Source organism: Maylandia zebra, linkage group LG15 (genome assembly GCF_041146795.1).
Source record: "Maylandia zebra isolate NMK-2024a linkage group LG15, Mzebra_GT3a, whole genome shotgun sequence".
Lineage (NCBI taxonomy): Eukaryota > Metazoa > Chordata > Actinopteri > Cichliformes > Cichlidae > Maylandia > Maylandia zebra.
The window spans coordinates 18578072-18601797 of NC_135181.1; the positions used below are offsets into that span (position 1 = coordinate 18578072).

The following is a 23726-nucleotide window of genomic DNA, read 5'->3' on the forward strand; positions in this document are numbered from 1 at the left end:
TAATTCCCCACGGTGTTTGACTTAAATGCTTCTATATTGGTGAAGTGAGCGCTTCCCAGAGGCCTCCTAGAGCTGAGATCATTGTTTTTCACTTATTAACAATGAACTTATGATCAGAGCGCCACAAGGCTCCTAAAAATGCCCCATAGGATCATTACAGTCCCTGTGTGTGTACCTATGTGTGTGTGTGTTTGATACCAATGAGGCCGGCAGAGCAGCAGTGTGTCCGAGGCTCATCTCGGTGCTCTGTGGCGCAGCCAGGATGAGTGGGGAGGTTAAATGGGGCGTCATCAATCTCAATGAAGTGCAATTATTTTCTCACTTATTAATCATTGCCGGCTAATAGCTAGTGGCAAAGCGGAGCCAACCATTTGTCAAACTTAGCAGATTTCTGTAATTTTGTTTCCCCGTTTCCCTCTAATGTTTGTGTAGACTTTGGCAGATATCTATGGAGGGCTGCAATAAGTCTGTGCCTCCAAGTATCTATCTCCTACCTGCACTGCAGAACTAACCAAACTTCTCGCTGTTTCTCCATGTGAGTGATTCTCTCTATTTCAGAGCTGAGTGACTATTTCATGGTCTGTGGCAGAGCAGAATGAAAAGCTTTATTTGCAGGGCGCAGCGCGGACACCCTATTGATGGTTAACTACACTCTCATCCTTACAAACTTCACTCATTACGCCACACTGTATGTTGTTTGATTCTTGTTCCACTATAATATATGAACGTATTTACACTTAATTAGATGTTGCATGCATTCTGAAACATTTTCCATGCTGAGAAATAGCACAGCCCTATGGCAATCACAAATGTAACTTGACATTTATAAGAAAGGTCATTATGTGCATTTTTATCTGGCAACTCCTAATTTAAGAGTGACTTAATACTAGGTTGAAAACATTGTTTTACTGCACTCTCTGGTTGCACCTCTGACTATATCTACTGATGTCACAGCATACTGACACACCCCTAAAGTGCTTTTGCATCCCTGCACAGAATCAAGAAGCTGCTTTAATCATTGCATTATGATTGGTTATATAACCAGGACTTGCCCAACAAGTACTCCAACTCAAGTTTTTGAAACAACATTGAGTGCCACACGTTACCAAAGGTGCAGGCTCAAAACTGATTAGGTTTTTGACAAGATTTTGGTTTTATTGAATATATTTACAACCTTTTACATCCCTGTATCCTGAAACATGTTAAAGAGCCCCGAATACCTCATTTCCATCAACAGGAGCTGGTCCTTATGCTGATACTGGTGCTGGCCAGCTCTGTCTTTTAAGAATCAGCCAAAATTTTGAGAAGACGGATAGAAAATAATGAAAGCAAACAGAATCGAATGGGTTCCATTTGATTGATAGATAGATAGATAGATAGATAGATAGATAGATAGATAGATAGATAGATAGATAGATAGATAGATAGATAGATAGATAGATAGATAGATAGATAGATAGATAGATAGATAGATAGATAGATAGATAGATAGATAGATAGATAGATAGATAGATAGATAGATAGATAGATAGATAGATCTGCATCCACCCATAACTGAATTATTGCAATGTTTTTCCCATAACTACTGGATGGACACCAACACTGACGAAAAAAAAAGCACAAGTTTCCCAGGTTCCAGCTTTCACCCTTAATAATCACTGTATATTGTACATGTTATTATTTATATATTAGGAGCTTCCCATTTTCTGTGCGAAGGTGGTGTTGGACTGGCTCTCACCAAACAGCAGAAAGACGATGTCATCTTAGTGTAACATGTAAGAGCTTAAGAGAAACATATTTCACTCCAGAGCTCATAGAAGGCAAAATAAAGCCAAAAGCAAGAACATCTTCACAAGACAGCATTATTCTGTTTGCTGATAAAGCCAAATGCTGTAAAGTGATAAGATGTTTGTGGGTCTTCAAGTAGCCATAAAATCCTTTTTAAAAGCTCTTAAAGGGAAACTTTCTCTTCAGCTTGACTCAAGTCAAATATATTATATAAAATATAGGCTATAAGTCAACTACTTCACTTCTCAGTAGTTAAAGGCCTTTAAAATCTAATCAATCAACTTCACTTTGCCTTAGATGAAAATACACTTTTGTAGGATTATTTCTGGTGAGAGCTTCGTGTATTTATATTTTTGGTCTGTCACTTCTCACAGATCTAAGGTGGGAATGGTTGTGTTGGAAACACGTGATGTCACATGTTTTCTTAAGCCAATCAGAATTTAACCGTATAGCAAAAAATGAAATTGGTATATGATGACAGCTGCAGGGCTTGTTGTATTGTGTTGCCAGGGAAACCCTACTGTCTGTCACAGCTGAGTGGATAACACAAATGTTTCTTTGAAGGACATATTGCAACTCTTAACTATTAACATTTACTAAGTTGTGTTTATTGATTCAAGAAATTACATTTTAAACAGATAACAAGACTTCAAACCAAATTTTATCAGATAAATTAAGCTAATTCAGAGGTACCTAGAATATCCATGTGATAAAAGGCATAATGTCAATTTACTCCCAGCAAATTCTAATTTTGGATAACTAAATAACTTGAGTACTTTGACTTTGATCTCTCTACATTTCAATGAATCTTCCTGGTTAAATAAAGGTAATAAAGGTGAGACAGGGTATAAAATCAGCTGTCTCAAATGTTGTTTAATGGTAAGTTACTCATCATCCTTTTTACAAACTATATAATACATGATTGAAGACTACAGGCAATATGGAAAAAGCAATTACCTTCACCAGTGTGAGCTAAAAATTCTTTATGAATGTGTAATAATTAGTTTTAATTCTTTCATATGATAGGAGACATTTAGCATAGTGGCACATTACATTAGCTCTATGTTGAAGATAGGTCCTACAGAAATTATTGCATTGTATGACTGCTGGGTATCAAGTCCTTTTCCAGAATGGACTTGCTAATTTCAGCTTAGTTGTCATTGTTTAGAAAAAAGCATACGTAGTTTTTCTTTTGCAGTGTTTTTTTGCTATTTTAGTCTATTTTTTTATTAATGAGATAAAGGCTGACATCTATCTGCAAGCGTTTGTTTTATGTTTTATTAGACAACATGTACTTAAAGTTATCAGTGAAGTATGTAGCTTTATGTGAATTCATCGGTAGGAGGTGGAAGAGGTATACAAACAAGAACTAATTCAATAAAAAATACATTTTCACTGCATTCAATTGTGTGTAATTTGCCTCAGTGATGTAACCTCGACATTCATTCCATTTGATTCCAGTGTGACTGAGAGACGCGGTGATGGATAAATGGCTGGTGTGATCTGTAATTCGCCCCCAGCTAAACGATGAAGAGCAGACAGATGTGTTTAAAGAAATCACACAGCCCCGTGGATGTGTTTGGTTTGGCAGCATTGTCACTAAAACCCTGCTGAGTGAAACTTCAACCACGGTCAATGTGAGACATCTAGTGGCAGAAAAGGAAAAGTACACTTTTTTGGTTTGTTTTTGTTTGTTTTTTTGTTTACCGTCATTTAAACAGACTCTTCCCTGAAGACTAACAATGTAATGTAACCTGTTTGCCCTGAGCAGCAGAGAGCTCGGTGCCTTTTCTGGCGGTATTTAATTAGTCACAGCAGCTCTAAAAGTTATAATAGCAGAATTTGTATTGTTTTAAATGCAGAAATGTTGCCGTCAATTGACAGTCAAAGTGTGTAATTGTAAAACTACAATTACTGTTCCTTTCTGGACTTTTTTTCCTGTCATTTATGGTGTGCTAAAGCTACAACAGCCTATAGGCAAAACAAGAGCACAATGGCAAAAAAAAAAAAAAAAAAAAGGATTCACTGCGGCTCTTTCCCCTTATCTTCTTTTACTTTTCGTAACAGCACTGAATATTTCCACTGGGAGCCTTTTTCACGTCTGCCTTCACTCCTCTAATAATATCATTGTTATGGTGCTACATTTGCCCCTTCTTCAGTGATAAAATGTTAAAATAAAAATCATTAAAGCTCAGTGATTTAGGACTCGTCTCACCTTGAAATAGCCCTGCAGGAAATTCATGTGTTCAAATAAAGTGTAGACGAATTTCACCCAAGATAAGTATGCTCTTTCCTTTTTTAAAAGCAATGGCTATGTTTTGTGTATTTGTTAACCCTTTGTCACATACGTATAAATACTGTATGTTCATATTTGTACCTCGTGTTCTGACAAACAAATTTTGTTTGGGGTCATCATTGATTTCAGCATCTTATTCAACTTCTTTCAGCTGCTGCCTTCAGGAGTTACCACAGTTATCATCTCCCTCCATTTCACTCTATCACTACCAACCCTTTCGTGTCACACCAACCCTCCATCCAAGGTATTTAAAATCATCCTCCTTCACCTTACTTTACATCTTGACTGCTACACTTGTCTCCCTCTCATTCACACACATGTAATCTGTCTTGCTTCTCCTGATTTTCATTCCTCTTCTCTTCAAAACATACCTCCAACTCTCTAGGATCTCTTCCACCTACTTCTTACAGGTTATAAGACATAATAGTCCACAGAGACTCCTGCTTACTTCATCTGTCAACATAACATAAGTCTTTCTTGACTAATTTAGTACTGAAAAAATAATGCACTTTCTCTTTCTAGAGGTCATAAATATCTGCTATATATTTGTTAATAAAGAATAAAAAATATTTTATGGCACAAGTATAAAATGCAGACTATTCATATGTATTCACATGTACTGTAATATCAAGTGCTTACCACAAGAGGGCCTCCTTGAAACATAAATGGATGACACTTCCACGTCTGAACAGCAGACCACCCACCCGGATAGTTTCATTGTAGACTAATTCAATCACTACTAATAATAGTCACTTCTAGCGTTTGTCCAGAGGAATTACAAAGTCACGTGGTCATGTGCTCAGACTTTTACCTGTTTCACAGCCACTTTTTCACCGTGGGGCCTAATCCATGTGGGTCAGAAGATTAATGTGCAAAACCGACGCAATTAGTTTGCAGGATTATGAAATACTTCCAACTCACAGCTCCGACAAAAACAATGTAGTCATTACGGAGATTGGTGTCCTAAATGGGTGTTTTTGTTCTAGATTGCGATCTCTAATTCCCCATGGTCATCATTTTCGGGAAAAGCTGATAAATTAATCACCTATTCATTTTTACCTTCGCTCCAGATGACTCACAGAGACGTTTGGGCGGTTTTGTTTGTTTTTTGTTTTTTGTTTTTCGAAGGGACTCCTCCCTTTCTGAAGTACACAACTCCACATATGGTCATCGTGTCCCCGCCCCACTAACCCAGGCTCCGAGTATCGTCTCTCCGCCCAGAGCGTGAGTCTGGCCTCGAAGATAACAGTGGAAACTGGGCAGGGTCTGTCTACACATGAAGGCACCTTGACTGCGTGCGCGGTGTGCTTTCTCTTTTCAGCGCTGAGAAGACGTTGCGCTGATCGGAGGATTTAAAGTGAGCTTAAGTTGGACTCGGTGTGACATTTGTGGATCCCGTGGGCGTTGCTGCACTAACAGTGGCTGTGTTGCTCAACTTTGAGAAGTATGTGAATTTGTTACGACGGCTGAGACGGAATGCGCGGATTTGGTGGCTTTTCCTCCTGTGTTTTCTCTTCGGATATCGTCGTGACTTCGGTCCACCTGCAGCCCCTATTCGCGTGTTTTGCAAGCGTGCAATCAATGGCAGTCATGCAGCATGATGTGAAGCTGCACCTCTGCTCCTAACAGACTGTTTACCTGTGTGGAAGGAGCAGAGTTGCACGTCGTGCCTTTGCAGAGGCTCCATGGGTAACCGCCGTGCGTAACGCTGGCTCTCCATGGAGGACTGGTGGAGAAGCCACTCATCGAAATCCCCACTTTAAAAAGACACTTGAAGAAAGATGAATCAAGACCAGGACGGGATCTCTTTAGCGGTACCTTCCTTTGGTGCTGGCCCCGGCAGAGAGAACCTCAGCGGGGAAAATACAAGCGTCAACAGCAGTGGTGGTGGTGGTGCCTGTGGAATCCCCGCAGCCGGGACTTTTTGGCATGATTCCGGGGCTGGAGGTGGGGGACTTAGCCCGATCTCCGGGAGCTGCCCTTTAGACACCGGAGGGTTGCTGTCCACCGGAAAGTCTTGCAAAAGCAGGCCGGTGACAGTGGCCTATGTGGTGAACGGAGAGGCCAGCCAACAGAATAATCATGAGAGCATGGCCCTGCAGTGTCTGAAGGACGCTTGCGAGTCTGTGGGCAGCAAGCTAGAGACAGTGAACTTTGGTAAACTGGATTTCGGGGAGACCGCCGTGCTGGACAGGTTCTACAACGCAGGTGAGTCAAGTGAAGAAAGGCTTATAAATCTTTCCACATCCACCCACAACAAGCTTCCCAAACCGCCCTCAGCAAGTGAGAAGACAAACATTTTATAAAAGTGATTATTACGTGATTATTAGATGAGGTCATTTTTAGCCTTAACGGCAGCCTGTTAGGATTTTAGATCAATCCTCTAAATTGATTTTTTCGGCTTAATCTTTGCTCTCCATTATAATGATTAAGCCACAGTGGACCTCACTAAAGCTCAGTGACCCAGGAATGGCATTTAATTCATGAAAGAGTAGCACAAGAACCTCTCCCCTAAATTCCTTTCAGGGGCTCGAAAATCACGTTTACTGCATCACCTCTGTTGTTGGAAACTGTGCCTGCAGGACAGGTTGCTCTGGACTCCCTAAATACATCCCATTGCTCTGCATGTCATGGCTTGATGTTGCTTCCTTTAGATCACAGTGGTATGTATACTTAAATGAACAAAGCTGGAACTCATTGAACAATAGTTGCTGAGAAGTTGTATCATTTGCTCCACTAATGTGGGGATTATTGCTAGAGTTCCCCCTCCTATGGCTAGTTTCCCCTCTTCCATTGTGGGGTTCGGCATTGTGCTTCAGTGTCACAGTTTGAGCCACAAGCCTGGTCTTTCCACTGGAATCTGCTAACTTGAATCCCTTGATAGAAAGCACTTTCCATCTCTAATTCATGTTGTATATGTAGCAGTTGGCTCTAAATACTACTGAAAAGGTTTGGTTAAGTCATGAAAAACAAAACTATAATGCACATGGCTGATCTCTCTGTTTGAGAGCCAGAAACAGCAGCCAGTGTTTGCATTTCATTAAGATTGTATCAGTACCTGTTCAGCAGATATTGTAAATATAAAACAGTGTGACACATCAAAGCCTTTCAAACAGTGGCATCTCTGCAAATGATGCTAATTTTGTTTTGGGTTTTTCTTTTTTTTTTTTCTTTTTGAGGGGGGTTACTGTCAAACTCTGGTAGCCTAAAGACACAATCATTGCTTGACTCGTTATTAATATAGTAAAAAGAGTTTACCTGACAGGAGCTATAAAAAGATCAACATATATAAAAGTCAATATGCAGTATGCAGGTTTTTTTCCTTATTATAAAAGACCTAGAAAATTCCTAAAAGACAATATCTGTTTTATTAATGGTAATTGCATCAGTGTTAACAGTAACAAAACTAAGATTAAGTCACTGGGTAAAAAAACTATATTTTTTTAAAACAAAAGCATCAATTCTAAGGTCACAGTGGTTAGAAGTCACTAATTAAAGGTCCATCTATTTTCTTAACCACTCATCCAGCTAAGCTCACAGGGAGCTGGAGCCAATCCTGGCTGACATTTGGTGAGAGGCGGGTAACTGGCCAGGTCACAATTCCACTCCCATTTGTACTTAAATCCACACCTATGACCAGTTTAGACCCAACAAGTTCCCAACCAGTTCAACCCAACAATAATATGTTTGCACTGTAGAAGGACACGCCAAGCTAAGGGAGAGTGTGTTAAACGATGCACTACCCAGCCGCCTCACAAATCTTAGCAACAACTGTCAAAAAGTAATGAAAATCAGGACACAAGGTCAGCAACCCCACCAAGGTGCTTATGAACATATTATAATTGTGCAAAATTTAGAGTTAAAATGTAACAAATTCTTAATATTATGCAAAAAGTAGCATAGAAAAAGTATATTTAATAACATTTTTATCCAACTATAGCAATGTAGTGATTATAAACTGATATAGATAGAGCTGAATTAACCATATTTAGTTGCAGTAACAGCACTTATATTGCCAACATCAGAGCCTACTAGTGAAGGCAGACAGGTGTATTGTTTGTTCCATGCTCGACATGCTTCTTGCTTCTCATATTATTGGCTGTACAAACACATCATGTTCCCAGTGTTTTGTTTGGTCTTTTTCCTCTGAGCTACCGTGGAATTTTCTCATAATACACAGGGGAGGGCTGTGGCATTTTCCCAGACACACATTGCTATATCTGTTCACTCACACACCACTTCTTCATTATCCTCCTGCAGATGAAAGACCGGAAACAAAAAACTTGAGTGAGCTTGTTGGTTTCTGTCATTTGTCTGCTTCTGATACAATGAAAAGCTGTTCCTGACTGTCCTTACATGTCCTCCCCGCATGATGCTGTGGACAAAGAGGGTATTTGGTTGAAAGATGGCAGAGTCTGATTGTGAAACCCTCAGGACATGAAACACAGGAAGTGTAGATGCAAAAGTTTGGCAACAGTGATAGCTAACCGTATCTTATCACTGGGAATTTTGGTCACTACAGCCCAGTTATTCATGGAGTCAGAATTCAGATTTGAATTCAGATTTGTGTAGCTGTGCCTATCTTACTCACACCACTGATCACATGATATTAACCAACATAAGTGGGGGGAGGAAAAAAAAACATGAGTAAGATGTGAATAGATTACATATGTACCTATCAGTGTTTTCAAAATTCAGATACTTACTGTATGTGTGGAATTTGTCACGGAACTATACGAGATTATAGTGGTCCTTGTTCTGCTCTGCATCCGCAGTAAATTTCACAGCAGATCTCCAAAGCAGAGCAAGGCCATTTGCAGTGCAAGAGAGTGGAGTTGGAGTGCATCCAACTGTGTGACAGAAGCCTCTCTGGAGAAGCAACTAATTAATATTGAGTTCAACCTGGCCAGTGAGCCAGTCTGTAGGTAAAACACAGGAGGGAAGGGCCAAGGTTGGTTTGCCAGCAGTGATCGGACTTTTAAAATAATAGAGAGCACGTTGTCTGCTAGTAAACTGATCACAGATTACGTTGTTTTCTCAGTTGGGTACAAAAATAAACATTAAAAAAAATTCCAAATACACATGAAATCTTACAAACTAACATCTGTGTAGAAAACGCTGAATTACATTTTCAGTAAATCATTTGTATTATGTGTCATATTCCTTTATAAGATGTCAATTTTGAGCCAAGTGTGAAATTAAGCAGCAAATGTCATTTAATCTAAAATAAAAAAAAATTAAAAAAAATACAGCATGTTAGCAGATAATTGGGCACAAGTAACTAATAATTACAGAAAGGACAAAATCAGAGAAGTAAAATGTGAAGCAAAAATTCATACTTCATCATCCTGCTGATTTTGATATACACACAACTTTTATTATTATTATAACTATCGCAAAAAAGAAGCAGGTATGCCCTCACTGCCATGTTTCTCATCCCACTGCCTCTCCTGAGTAGCTATGCTGTAGATGGGTGGATATGAGTTTTCACTTGAATGGTTTTAGAATTTAGACCATTAATTCTATCCAAACAAATGTGCACATTTCTGTCAGCTAATTGAGGCTGTTGAAAATTGAATAACTTATTTAAAACATCTTAAATAAAAAAACAAACAAAAAAAAACAGTCTTTATCTGTATCTTTTTTATGTTTTCTCAGTTCCCGGTTGTTGTTTTTAAATATATGCTTTCCCTTAGCCCATGAGATAATCTTCATCTGTCCTTTTGACAGGATGCGTATATCAGACTTCAGGGAATGTGTTTCCTTTATTTATTTATTTTTTGTGATTAGCCTGATTCTCAGCCCCCAGTCTGGAGTACCAGCCTCAGTGATGGCCCATCTTATACTTGAGACACAAAGTCATCAGGATTCAGTGCTTGAGTTGTTTCTCTCTTGATATCTTTGGCAGAGGCTGAAGTGAAAGAAGCTTTAGCTAAGGACTCTGAGGCTGCTCACCCTGAGACAAGAGTTTTCTGTTTCAGAAGGTAGTTCAACTTAAACTCTGAGTCAGTCAACTGGGTGACAAACTCTAAGAATGCCACTTGCTCGCTGGCAGGTTTTCTTCTGTTTCTCCCTGACTCTTCCTCCCCTCCCGTACCTGAACCATCTGCTGATACTCCGATTCATTTCTTCATACATAAAGTCGCTATCAAAGCTCAGAGTGAAGCAAATTATTTGACAGGAGTTTCCATTTTTACAAACACTGAAACGTCGGTTAGATGTTTCTTCACCATTCTATGTAAATTACACGACTGCTTTTATAATCAATAAGTACAGAGACAGCGATCATATTGCAGATTAATTATGAGAATCCTGTAGCACTTATAGTCTCCATGTTTCTGACTCATTTCTGTGTTGTAATCAGTCACACTGATGGAAAAATGACTGTCACAGTTGGACCTTGGCGGTGATGTGAATATCTGCGTAAAGTTGAGGCTGAAATGACTAAAGCAAAACTAAATGTATTTTAAAGTTACTTTTTAAATGCTGGCTTCAGACGTTCTGACTGTGAGTAAAATAGTTTCAGATTCAGTCATTAAATTATGTCAAACAACAAATTCAAAATCTGAACTTGGACATGTTTTCTACTGAAAATTGCCTAAATCAGTCTCACAAACACATCAAACCAAAAATATATGTAAAAGATCAGCAAACATTCTTGATTTAAAATCTTTCAACCTTCTAAAACAATACTAAAATATCTTAAATTTATGAGACCAGAGTCTACAAAAGCTGAGACATTTCTTATAACATGTTTGTAAAGATTTATCGGTAAGTCATTCATTAAAAAAATGTGAATTTGTAATATTAGGCTGCCAGGAACACCTCTGCTACATCTATAAGAGAGGCATTATCTATGAGTGATGGCTCATATTAGATCAAATTAGAAATGGTTAAATTGGGGAGCATTAAAGCAGAGGTTTTCTGTAAATCTCATTAAGCATTTTTATCCGGTAATGGCAGAAATAATGAAATTCTTTATGAGAAATCAGGTTTAAACTTCCCTGAATTACTGAGAAAATGCAGTGGCCGTAGACTGCTGCAAAAACAGTTTTTATTTAATAAAGACTGACTTGCGGGTGGATTGTCTATAGCAGTGGTTCTTAACCTGGGTTCGATCGAACCCTAGGGGTTCGGTGAGTCGGTCTCAGGGGTTCGGCAGACCCTCCACCGTGACATGCACCGCTCATTTTGTGCACCAATAAAAAACATATCTATGTCTTGAATTTGAAAAAAATCATATTTTATTTTTCACTAAAGAGGGGTTCAGTGAATGCGCATATGAAACTGGTGGGGTTCGGTACCTCCAACAAGGTTAAGAACCACTGGTCTATAGCAATCTGGGTAACAAATATCACATGTCCATCACTAAACTGTGTCTCTGTTTCTCCATATCTCCAGTCACATACCTTTTCTTTGTGTCAAATTACACCTGAATTATTAGATTTAATAATTAAATGACAAAATGAGGATTTCAGTTTCATCCAATAAAAAAAAAAAATCAAATTGAGTAAAGGACTATCACAGACAGTATAAATAAATTATATATTTTATATCAAATTCTTACTCATGTATAACGTTGGCAGAGTGGCCCAAGCTGATTAAAAGTCCCGTTTTTCAAATAAAAATCGCAGCCCATGCTGACACGTGTTCATATTCCTCGGTCCACTGGAATAAAATGAAGTCTCTGCTCTTTATTTATCTGTTGCCATGGTGATTCATAGTATCTGAGCTTCATGGATGATGGCTTTCTTTCTCTACTCACGCACATGCTAAACTCTGATCATCTGTTTTGGAATCAGAAACTCGTTTTATGTTTTTAACTCAGTTTGTTGAGCAGCGACTGCTTGGCAGCAGTGCGACAACTTGATGCGTCCTGTTTCGAAACACTTTTTACAGTGTTGAAAGTGCAGCAGTTAATACTGTAGTATTTGCCAGGGATCAAATGGCGCACCTGTTCGTGTGTTTGTGTGCTGGGTCATAGCTGTGGTATGTAGAGCTTTATCCCTCTTGTTGATCATTACACTAAACCACTGTGTCATTTATAGGGTGCACATTGAATTTGTGAACAATTCCTGAGCACTTTAAAAGCTGCTCTACCTGAACCTGAGTGTTTGCTTACCACTCCATTACACACACACACACGCACACACACACACACACACAGCACCACTCAGCCAACGCAGATCTAGCTCACAAATTGTTTTCATGCTGCCCAGTTTACAATGTAGTAGTATTGAGAAGAGGAGTATATAATGGAGCACCAAGGTGAATGAGGTTGAAAAAAAAAAACAGAAAGTACCTTAGCATCTACAAATTATAGACTTTCTGTAAAAGGTAGAGATAACCACATTTGGATGAGAAGGTGGAATACTAAGTTATACAGTTAACATGAGGTAGTATTGTTAGCATTCATAAACTGTAAAACTGCTTCTTCCTTTTCTGTTGGCTGCTCCATTTAGGGGTCACCACAACAAATCGTCGGCCTCCATTTCACCCTGTCTGTCACACCAACTCTCTGCATGTCCTCCTTCAGTCCATCCATGAATATTCTCTGTGGTCTTCTTCTTTTCCTCTTGCCTGGCAGCTCCATTTCCAACATCCTTTGTCCAGTATATCCACTATCCCTCCTCTGCACATGTCCAACCGCTCTCTAACTTTGTCCCTCTGATGGACTCATTTCTAATCTTGTCCATCCTGGTCACTCCCAATGAAAATCCTAACATCTACAGTGGGGCAAAAAAGTATTTAGTCAGCCACCGATTGTGCAAGTTCCCCCACTTAAAATGATGACAGAGGTCAGTAATTTGCACCAGAGGTACACTTCAACTGTGAGAGACAGAATGTGAAAAAAAAATCCATGAATTCACATGGTAGGATTTGTAAAGAATTTATTCGTAAATTAGGGTGGAAAATAAGTATTTGGTCACCTCAAACAAGGAAAATCTCTGGCTCTCACAGACCTGTAACGTCTTCTGTAAGAAGCTTTTCTGTCCCCCACTCGTTACCTGTATGAATGGCACCTGTTTGGACTCATCATCTGTATAAAAGACACCTGTCCACAGCCTCAAACAGCCAGACTCCAAACTCCGCCATGGCCAAGACCAAAGAGCTCTCGAAGGACACCAGGAAAAGTATTGTAGACCTGCACCAGACTGAGAAGAGTGAATCTACAATAGGCAAGCAGCTTGGTGTGAAAAAATCAACTGTGGGAGCAATCATCAGAAAATGGAAGACATACAAGACCACTGATAATCTCCCTCGATCTGGGGCTCCACGCAAGATCTCATCCCGTGGGGTCAAAATGATCATGAGAACGGTGAGCAAAGATCCCAGAACCACACGGGGGGACCTGGTGAATGACTTGCAGAGAGCTGGGACCAAAGTAACAAAGGTCACCATCAGTAACACACTACAACGGCAGGGAATCAAATCCCGCAGTGCCAGACGTGTTCCGCTGCTGAAGCCAGTGCATGTCCAGGCCCGTCTGAAGTTTGCCAGAGAGCACATGGATGATACAGCAGAGGATTGGGAGAATGTCATGTGGTCAGATGAAACCAAAGTAGAACTTTTTGGTATAAACTCAACTCGTCGTGTTTGGAGGACGAAGAATACTGAGTTGCATCCCAAGAACACCATACCTACTGTGAAGCATGGGGGTGGAAACATCATGCTATGGGGCTGTTTTTCTGCCAAGGGGACAGGACGACTGATCCGTGTTAAGGACAGAATGAATGGGGCCATGTATCGTGAGATTTTGAGCCAAAACCTCCTTCCATCAGTGAGAACTTTGAAGATGAAACGAGGCTGGGTCTTCCAACATGACAATGATCCAAAACACACCGCCCGGGCAACAAAGGAGTGGCTCCATAAGAAGCATTTGAAAGTCCTGGAGTGGCCTAGCCAGTCTCCAGACCTCAACCCCATAGAAAATCTGTGGCGGGAGTTGAAAGTCCGTGTTGCTCGGCGACAGCCCCAAAACATCACTGCTCTCGAGAAGATCTGCATGGAGGAATGGGCCAAAATACCAGCTACTGTGTGTGTGCAAACCTGGTAAAGACCTATAGTAAACGTTTGACCTCTGTTATTGCCAACAAAGGTTATGTTACAAAGTATTGAGTTGTATTTTTGTTATTGACCAAATACTTATTTTCCACCCTGATTTACGAATAAATTCTTTACAAATCCTACCATGTGGATTCATGGATTTATTTTTCACATTCTGTCTCTCACAGTTGAAGTGTACCTCTGGTGCAAATTACTGACCTCTGTCATCATTTTAGGTGGGGGAACTTGCACAATCAGTGGCTGACTAAATACTTTTTTGCTCCACTGTACTTGCAAATTAGTCCAAGTTAAAAAAAAAAAAAACATTCTGCCATAACATAAAGAAGACATCATTTGTCAGACATATCCATTACAACGCTCCAAAATGCATCAATGCCACAAACATGGCCAAATCAGACTTGCCCCTAATAATGCAAACTTTAAGTAAAATTCAGACAGTTGCATGCCAGCCAAGCAGCTACAGTGATGGCTGACAAGAAGCAGAAAACTGCAGTTGTGATAGATGTGGCAATCCCAGCAGAAGGAAACATCAGAAAGAAGGAGCATGATAAAACAGAGTGGAGGTAGCAGGAGCTGAAGGATCAGCTGGAGCAGATGTGGAAGGTGGTCCCGGTGGTAGTAGCAGCAGTAGGAGTAGGAGCTGTAACTCTGGAACAGTGGCTCCAGCAGATTCCAGGCACTAAAAACAGCGAAGTTACTGCACAGAACCCTCAAACCCTCGGGCCTCTGGTACACAAACACAAACCATTTCTTTCTTACAGTTATGTTATTGTAGGAACTGCAAACAGTTTTGTTGCTGATATTGTTTGTATTATTGTAAATGTCTCGTGGTGTCGAAACCAATCCTCCTCCTAGTCTCAAACCAGGAAGCTTTAACATAGCAGGCAAATGTAAACACCACTGCATAGCAAATCCTCAATCTTGATTTGTTCTGTTAAAAGTTAATGTTTATTAGAGTTATTGATTAATCATTTAAATGTCAGTAATCAACATTAGCAGAAGTGAACAACAAGCAGCGAACAATGAGGTGACCTGGTCTCATGATAGTGTTGTTCAGCAGTGTAAAGTCACAAAATAGGAAATGCTTCTCACATGGCTATTTGGTGAACTACTGTAACTAGCAAAGCAAACTGTAAGCAAACTATAGTCTGAAAAAGTGGACGGAAATGGAGCACAGATGCAATCCTTGCACAATGGGTGACGTCCAGCTTTGTCCAGTGTCAACACTGCCGGGCGCCAGCAGACACTGTCTCTTATCCAGCACAAGAATGTACACTCAAGATTCCTGACTGTGAATCCGCACTGCCCTGAAATCCCATCAGCTGGCCCTTTGCTAAGTTGTTTATCTTCCCTTCTGTTTACGCTAGTGGTTGGCTGCTTTTCAGAGGTTAGGCGGCACAAGGTTAGGAGGAATTAGCCTAGGGGCCATTTGCTGGCCTCTGGGGAGGACTGCCTTCACCTCTGTGGGAGATTCCAGGCAGAAGTGCAAATGCTTTTTAACAAGTTTTTTTCTTTTCTTTTCAAGGAAGGAAGGAAAGGCTAGTTCAGAATCAAAAGCAGCTTCTTCTTTACATGCATGACAATGACTATACCCCACATCCTTCTATGCAGTATTATCAGCTGGAATAAGTGTAAGTGCTGTATAAAATCCTGCTTATATCTCAGAAGTGATCACCAGAAATAGGACAGGAGGTGGAGTAGCCGAATATCAAAGCTCCCATTTGGATTCATCAGGGTTCATTTGAGGTGAAATGCAGCAGGAGTGGGTAGGGTTGTCTTTAGAAACCAATGGTGCGTGACAGGGAACTCTGTCTTATCAGTTTGAGTATCATGATAAGGCAGTGAACAGCCTAAGAGCTATGAGAATAGTCTGGTTGTATTTTGCATTTATTTGATTTTTGGGGGTGGGTTTGATACCAGTGGTTTCTTTTCTCTAGTAGAACAGCTGTTATTACATTATTTTTTTTCCAACTAGAAAACCTTTGGCAGCATGCAACAAGTTCACAATACAGAGTCTAATAATAACGCTGTAACCAGGCTCCGGCGGAGGTGTGTTTTACTCATCTGTCTTTGCAGTTGCTTTTCTCACATGCAGTATGCAGCTTTTGTCTGGTTTGTTTTGATTCTGCATACCCACCGCAAAGGTCACAGCATGTATGCAAAACTGCATGGGTGTTTTTGCGTGAAAGAAAATAGTTTTTGTTGGCAGTTTAAAAAAAAAACAAAAAAAATTGTGCGCATATATTAGAGTCAAGAGGTGTTTCTGTAAAGACAACGGTAAAGTTTTTTTAATTTCCATATTTAGTTTGAGTTTCATATCTAGTCTAGCTCGAGGATGCCACCCACATCTTACAAGAAAAATTACTTGAAGTCTTTATATTTTAATATCATTTTCTTATTATTTTATATTATGCAGTGTAGGGCCGTCAGATACACAACAAAGCACTATTTCTGGTAGAGCATGCTAGCGGGCCGTCATTATTACCGTGTTTTTTGGAAAATACGGCACACTTAAAATCAATCCTTTGATTTTTCTGAAAATCAACAGTGCCCCTTATAATCCTGCGTGCCTTATGTATGAATTCTGGTTGTGTTTACTGACCTCGAAACGATTTTATGTCGTACACGGCGCTCGAAAATCTGTCAAATGTTTCAGTACGACTTTGCTAAGCTACGAACTCGCACCGCTTGATGGATTGTTGGAGCATTACGGCTATCGTAGGCAGGCGCCTCGCGGAGTGATACGTACTGTGCTTCAACATAATATTACCGTGTTGTGTCTGTATAACCTCTTTTTAAGTTTTGTGGATATTATACATGGTTATGCTGAGGATATGTCGGCCAATTTCCACTGGAAATGCCTTTTGGTTAAACTGTCAGCAAGGAATTTGCATTTGCACTGTTAAATTTTTATATAACTTTAATGCACATAAAAACAGCTGCTTGTTTAAGTGAAAATACATTGATGTTTTGTTTTTTTTACACTAATAAAGTCGTGGAGTCGTAAAGTATTTTGTCTAGTGTCAATTAAATCGTCAGTTATATCGTTATCGCAAATTTTCAACTGTATATCATGATAAATATTTTTGGTCCTATCGCCCTGCTCTAATCAACCAACTGTTGATACAAAACAAGATGGATCTGTGCTTTTTTTGTTATTTACACCTGATTCTGACCCTAACATCTGAATGGTGTAGCAGAAATACTGACTCCTCAGATCAGATAATTTTTTTTCAATATTCTGTGCTCCAATTTTGTTGAATTCATGCAAATTGTAGCCTCGGTTTTCTGTGCTGTGCATTCAAAGATGCTCTTCTGCAGACTTTTGTCGTAACAAGTCGCTATATGAGTTCCTGTTGCCTTCCTATCAGCTTATAGAAGTCTGGCTGTTCTCCTCTGACCTCTGGCATCAACAAGGCATTTTTACTTTGAGAACCGACGCTCAGCCCATTACCATTCAACAGTCACTGCAAAGCCACAGCTGAACATGATTAATCACTACTGAAGGCTTAGTTGTGATGACCTGTAGCTGGCTAAACCTTAACACTGGTCTTGGGTAAACAAACACTGGAAACCACATTGCACATCCACGATTAATATCTAAACACAACTGAAACCAACACTAATGAATGTTACTACTTCCAATGAGTCTTAAGGGGTTTCCACACAGGCATCGATTAGCAGTGAAGTGACTACCAGACACCGTAGAAAGTAAATAACATTCAGCAACTTCATGTAACAACAGGCGAAGTGGGCAGCTGCTGGGTTAAATTTGTCTTTTTTCTTTTTTTTAATTGTATAAAGGCATTGTGCATGAATATTTGCATAAAATAATAGTGGCCCATGTGAAATTAGACAAAGTATCTCAGTATGCACCCAAAAGGTTTTAAAGTTTCCTTCCAGTCCTTCAAAACCAGTACAGGCGATGTCATACCCCTGATATCTCCAGTTTAAAAAAGGAAAAAATGCAGGAACCCTTAACATTTTCAAGAATAGGTCTAAAAATACCAAGAAATCATGTCAGGAAATGTTTATCAGTCGTGCTGGTGTCTGATGTTTCTGCTGTTTCAGATGGAAAATTTCTTATCTAGTTCACTTTTCCAGGTCTTCAGGTGTATTTATACACTAATTTCTGCCTGGTGCCGTTTTATTTCCATGCAACACTCTGCAAACAACCACAACTGTTCCTCAGTCCTGTCACGCGAAGCAAGTGAGATAAAGTGGAATTGTTTACCAGACAATAACATGATTCTGTTTCACTGAACAACAGCAAAGAAGTACATCAAGTAGGCATGTCGGGACAGCTTGCACTGCAGCACAGGTCTCTCCCAGCGTGCTTGTCAGCGGTAGATGAATTCACATTCTGTTCTCAGCTGTTTTCCCTTCGGGGGCCATTGCACTGTGGTTTGTAAAATATCTCAGTGAGTGAAAAGGCAACAAAGTGGAGCAAAGGTAAAGAGGAGCTGACTGCCAGGAGAGTCGTGCGACTGGCAGGCGGGTCTCATTTCCTGCATCATGATCTTTTTTTCTGGGTTGTTTCTTTCAAGCACATGGGTCTAAAAATAAAGGGAACATTAATCTCTCGCTGCTAGGTGAGGCGTCAGATGACTGAATATCCATTCATATGTCCCATATTCTCCTGTGGGAGAAGAAATGTATTTGTAAACAGAAAAGCTTAGCAGAAAGACTTGAATGGTCTTTTTTCACCAGTATTAGGGGTTTATTTTGAGGAAAAAAGGCAGTTTTTCTGTATTCTCCTGCAAGAATAAACAAAAGAATAAAAATAAACTTGTAAAAATTTTATTCCATGTGACTAATGGAGACTCCCTAAGGAACTAACTTGCACTGCCTTGTTACTACCTGGAATTGTGCATCACTTTTAAAGCTGATTTTTTACACCTGCACTTCAACTCTGAAATCTCTCGATTACTCAGCAAAGATGCGTGTAAGACCACTAACCAGCACAGTCAGATAGGAGCTGGTCGATAGCTTAGTTTTCTTCAAACTCTGTGTAATGTCTAATTACACCCATATGAGTGTAGTGCAAGTAATCACATGAATTCAGTGGGTGTGCTGAACCCTACACCACACCCAATAGACTACTTACAATAGTGAGAATGATGGCTATCTGTTGTATATGAGAAACAAATTACTACAGGATTCAACAACTTGTGGAGTTCATTTGTGAAAACTTCATTTTCACATATAAACGCAGCTAATTTTTTACAATTTTTATTTTAGTGCTTCATACAGGAAAACTAAAAAGCAATTAGTGTGGAGTTGTTTGTAAGTTCCTATAATGGATCCATTTCACTTATTTGAAGCTATGCTCTTATATGGAAATAGATCAGCTTTGCATCATTAACAATCCATTCATTTGTCATTCCTTGTGTCCACTGTCTCCTGTAAGTCCAGCCTCCTTTTAGGCCAACTGTCATCTGATTGGCTGCCTTAGTATGGTTAAGTATGAGATAACCATACTAAGGTATCCAAACGAAAAAGGAGATCCTGGGTGTGTAATACGTAAAATAAGAAAATCATGAAAGGTTTCTTTTAATGTCAATATAAATTTTGATTATGAGATTCGTAAGCAACAAGGGTGGCCAAAGTGCTTTACAAAACCATAGATCAGTAAAATAAATACAATTTTTAAAAAAAACAGGAAAAACAAACAAATACGATAAATTGGACTTAAAACAAAAAGACACCAAAACAAGAAAACCTAATCAAACTTAAACTAAATTCAATAACTCATTATTTTTATCTGTTTAATCAACTCAAGCCAAGTTTTCAGTCTATAACACGCCATTGTGATCCCCTGTTTATTTAATCTGTAGCACAGAACACCCCTCTGGAGCTTTTTGTCTCTGTCAGTGTCAGTCATGTTTATATTGCGCATTTCATTGCATGTAAACTCAATGTGCTTAGCATAAAAGATAAAAATCTAAAACACACTGTGTAGCTCAATGGTGCCTTTAGGCAATAGACAGATCAAAATAAAAGTTTACAGAGAAACGCAGTACAAAAGTTCCCTTTTTTATACTGCGTTTAGGTGTGGCAGCTCAGAATGGCTACAGTATAAACACTTGTGGTCTGAGAACACGGTTAACTGCAGTAATTCGTTGAGCAATACCTTTTGTATGACACCAAATAAACAAGTCTGAAGCTTTTAATCCTGTTTGTCTCTGCAACCTGACAGCTAAAGAGCTAAACATCGTTTGAAACACCAGAGGTAAACATCACACTGGCCCAGCATGCAAGAGCACCACAAGCATCCTCTGCTGTTCCTGGAAAGTTGGCAGACTGTTTGGACTTTATGCTCTCGAAGGTTCCTTTTCAAGGGATATTTCCAGAGCAGCATGGAGATGGTATTTCTAAGCATCTGCCTGTCCTCTGTGTAGGATGGGCTTCAGGGTAAAACTCCAGCTGCACTTTGCTCCACTAATACGAGTCTGTTTACCTTGTTTTCCATTAGACATACAGGGGAAAAAACCTCAACTACTATGCACACTGATGGCTTCGATTCACTAACATCACTCAAAGCAGTTTTCCTCACAGTCGCTATGGTTACAACTTCTTATATGTAGCTGTTATGTAATAGATGGTAACGAAGCGTTATTCACTGTGCCAGCGCTGTTACTATCTCTCTTGGTAGAGTCAAACTTGCCGTTGGTCCGTGAGTGACCGAGGCATAAACCGCTACAGTAATCGCATTTCTTCAATCATGACAAGTCAACGGCATTTTCATAAATATGGAATATTATCAGGTCAAAGTAAGGTCACATACCAACACATGCAAACACTGTATCCTCCTCTTTCCCGGCTAGATGACGTAGGACGCATGAAATGTAATGGAACAATTGTGGTGAACTGAAATCACTCTTGCATTGCAACTTACTAAAGTTTCCAATGTGCCAGTACAAGCTTATACAGCATCTTTGGGATTAGATAGATACCAATATTCACATTTATTCACCTTTAATTTGATTTATAGATCAATATCTTTAATGATTATTAACGATATCCTTCATTTTTGGGCAGATTTCTGGGCAGCAATTTTTTTTCTAATGATGTACACATTTTATGAAGTGGCTACAGAGGTTCAGTAGTTATCAGCAGTAAATATTTAAAGCTCTGAAACACAGTGGGAGGTTCAGATAATGATTCGGAAAGATTATTCAAGAAGAATGGGTCAGACTTTGCACACAGCTGTCCTGGGATCTGATGTAGTTCACCCTTCACCTTCTGACAGCTGATGTGAACTGAAGCGTGATGCTGACTGCGTTAAGAAGTTCATTTTCAAATCTTCACTTCTAAGTTCAAATAAAGAGTCAAGTTTTGCAATCCAGCTTTAATATAAATTTAAAAAGTGTTGTAGTCCTTGTAAATCAGCACTTGAAATGTATATTTTTTCCTTCTAGAAAGCCACCAGTACTTGTTTGATGTATGTAGATTTAATGTTTTAGTTTTACATGTTGTATCTGTAGCTGCCTTGATAAATCATTAATTATTTAATCTATATATCTATACACAGAGCTCACTTTATTGAGTTTTGGCTTTGAGCACAGCAGCCCTATCCATCTGATGTTCACACCTTAAGTTTGTAAGGGGCAAATCTATCAGAAGAAAGTTAGCTTAGAGGGAGGGCTTGTTGTAGGGAATCATGCAAATCTGTTCCTGTAAGAGTCCAAAATAAAATTATGTAGCTGGGAGTGAGCAAAACAGGTCACCTTAATCTACAGCTGTAGGGATGTATAGCATAGCTGAAACACAATCTCTCAGTATTGTTTATAGCTTATGATTTTAGGCTGCTGGTAGCAATTGTTTATTTTTCTCCACAACCTGCTCTCATTAAAATAGATTTCTCTGTGTCCAATCATGTGCTCTCTAGTAGAGACAAGAGACTCTGCTTTGCTGAAATGATCCAGATCCATGTGAAAATGCTCCAGAGCTTTTTAGATCATAATATTTTAGATGGAGCTGATCCCCCAGCTCCTCTTCAGAAAGAGCATGTGGAGCTGATGGAGGATCTCTGGAGAGTGCTGGGAAGGATCCATAAAGAGAAGCCAACAGACACCAGAACAGTCTCCAGTAAATTCGAAGCCCTCCACTCCGAGCTGCTCACCTGAGGCCCGATGAACCTACAGCACCAGGCCGAGTGCTGCTGAGAGTCAAACACTGTGAGAGAGTATGTTCAGAGTATTGAATTATTTTCCCTCCTCTGCTTTGAGCAGTAGGCGAGGGAATCAATTTACTTTTGGTCCACACTGGCAGGTCCAACTGTAGGAGGTGTAGCAGGATTATCAGGGCATCAGTATGAATGTTTTACTCTTCATTTCTTTTTTACATTTTTTTCTGCATGTCTTATCTCTCACTGATGTAGACAGATTTCAGTTTACTGGTGATACCAGGTGATTGTAAAACACCAGATGCGGTGAAAAGGTGCCACTGTATGCGAAAAGGGTGACGAGGAGTCTCAAGTAACTCCTCTGCAGGCTTCACGAAGCCTTCTGTCAACACTATGTTGGCAGGTCTGCTGCTGTATTGGCATGCATTTCACTCTGCTGTTGCATTGGTAAGTAATCATGGCATCTGAACACACTTCACAAACATTCATAGCCTGTGCTATTGAAATGCAGTCGCTGTGTTTATCAGCCTTTTGAAATTTGGAATCATTGTCCTTAATGTGGTTTAAAAAGCCTACTATGAACCTGCGAGCTGAAACACTTCCAATGAATTGGAATCTGGAACTTCTTTTGTTTTTAATATTTTTAATATTTATAAGGATTATAAGTCCCTGCGCTGTTGTTGCAATGGGTCTGTGACTCTGAGCTATGGATTCTGTATAGTAGGCAGAGGCAACACTTTCCAGTACTGACTTTCCAACTTTCCTGTGAGGGCAGATTACCATTGTTCTCTGTTTCCTTGTGTAATGTCATCCACAATATCCACAATTACAAAATGTACCACACTAGCCAAAATGCTTTTAACATTGCAATTTAAAAGCTACTTGAAAGTATTTGTGCTGTCATTGCTTTTTAGTACCGGTAATTGCATCATTAACTGTACTGGGAAACCAAGCCTTCCTTGGAACCAGCAAGAATTAAAAGAGGAAGTAAGCTAGCTGTTCATGAAAGGGAAGAGTTGCTCATTTCTATCATCCTTCCGCCAATCTTCTTCCGCTTCAGTTTCGCCGAAGGGGCGGGAACTGTGCTAGCTGTTAGGATGAGAGGCGGGATACATCCTAGACAGGTTGCCAGTCTGCCACAAGGCTGATAAAGACAACCATCACTCTTACTTTCACACCTATGGGCAATTTAGAATTGCTAATTAAGCCGACCCCAATGTATGTCTTGGGCTGGGAGACAGTCAGAGTATCCAGAGAGAACCCATGCAAACACAGGGAGAGTATGCAAACTTCAAAGGCTTTAGCTGGTGGATTTGAATCCTCTTGCTGTGATGTAACAATGCTAACCACTGCACCACCCTGCTGCCCTAACTTCTATTAAAAATATACATTCTGTCTTCCACCATAGCAAGAAGATTCTACCACAGTGAACAGACTGAAGGTTTA

The 23726-nt window shown here is 39.7% G+C and overlaps 1 protein-coding gene and 1 long non-coding RNA gene across 5 annotated transcripts in view; one reads left to right on the forward strand and one right to left on the reverse strand.

Annotated features, from left to right (window-relative positions):
- Window positions 1–5167, reverse strand: part of LOC143412571 (uncharacterized) — a 64363-nt gene extending 59196 nt beyond the window's left edge. Inside the window, exon 1 of one of the 2 annotated variants that reach the window (XR_013093086.1) lies at window positions 5144–5167. This is a non-coding gene — a long non-coding RNA (uncharacterized LOC143412571). Of the gene's footprint in view, window positions 1–4723 lie in introns of both variants that reach the window. The other variant, XR_013093085.1, reaches the window with a different exon arrangement.
- Window positions 5168–5310: 143 nt separating this feature from the next.
- Window positions 5311–23726, forward strand: part of map3k5 (mitogen-activated protein kinase kinase kinase 5) — an 86531-nt gene continuing 68115 nt past the window's right edge. Inside the window, exons 1-2 of one of the 3 annotated variants that reach the window (XM_076874049.1) lie at window positions 6167–6292; window positions 20352–20566. Coding sequence is in view for 1 of the 3 variants with exons in the window: in XM_004550592.4 (XP_004550649.3) it covers window positions 5866–6292 (427 nt within the window). In the remaining 2 variants the exon portion in view is untranslated. The other 2 variants (XM_004550592.4, XM_023152057.3) reach the window with 2 other exon arrangements.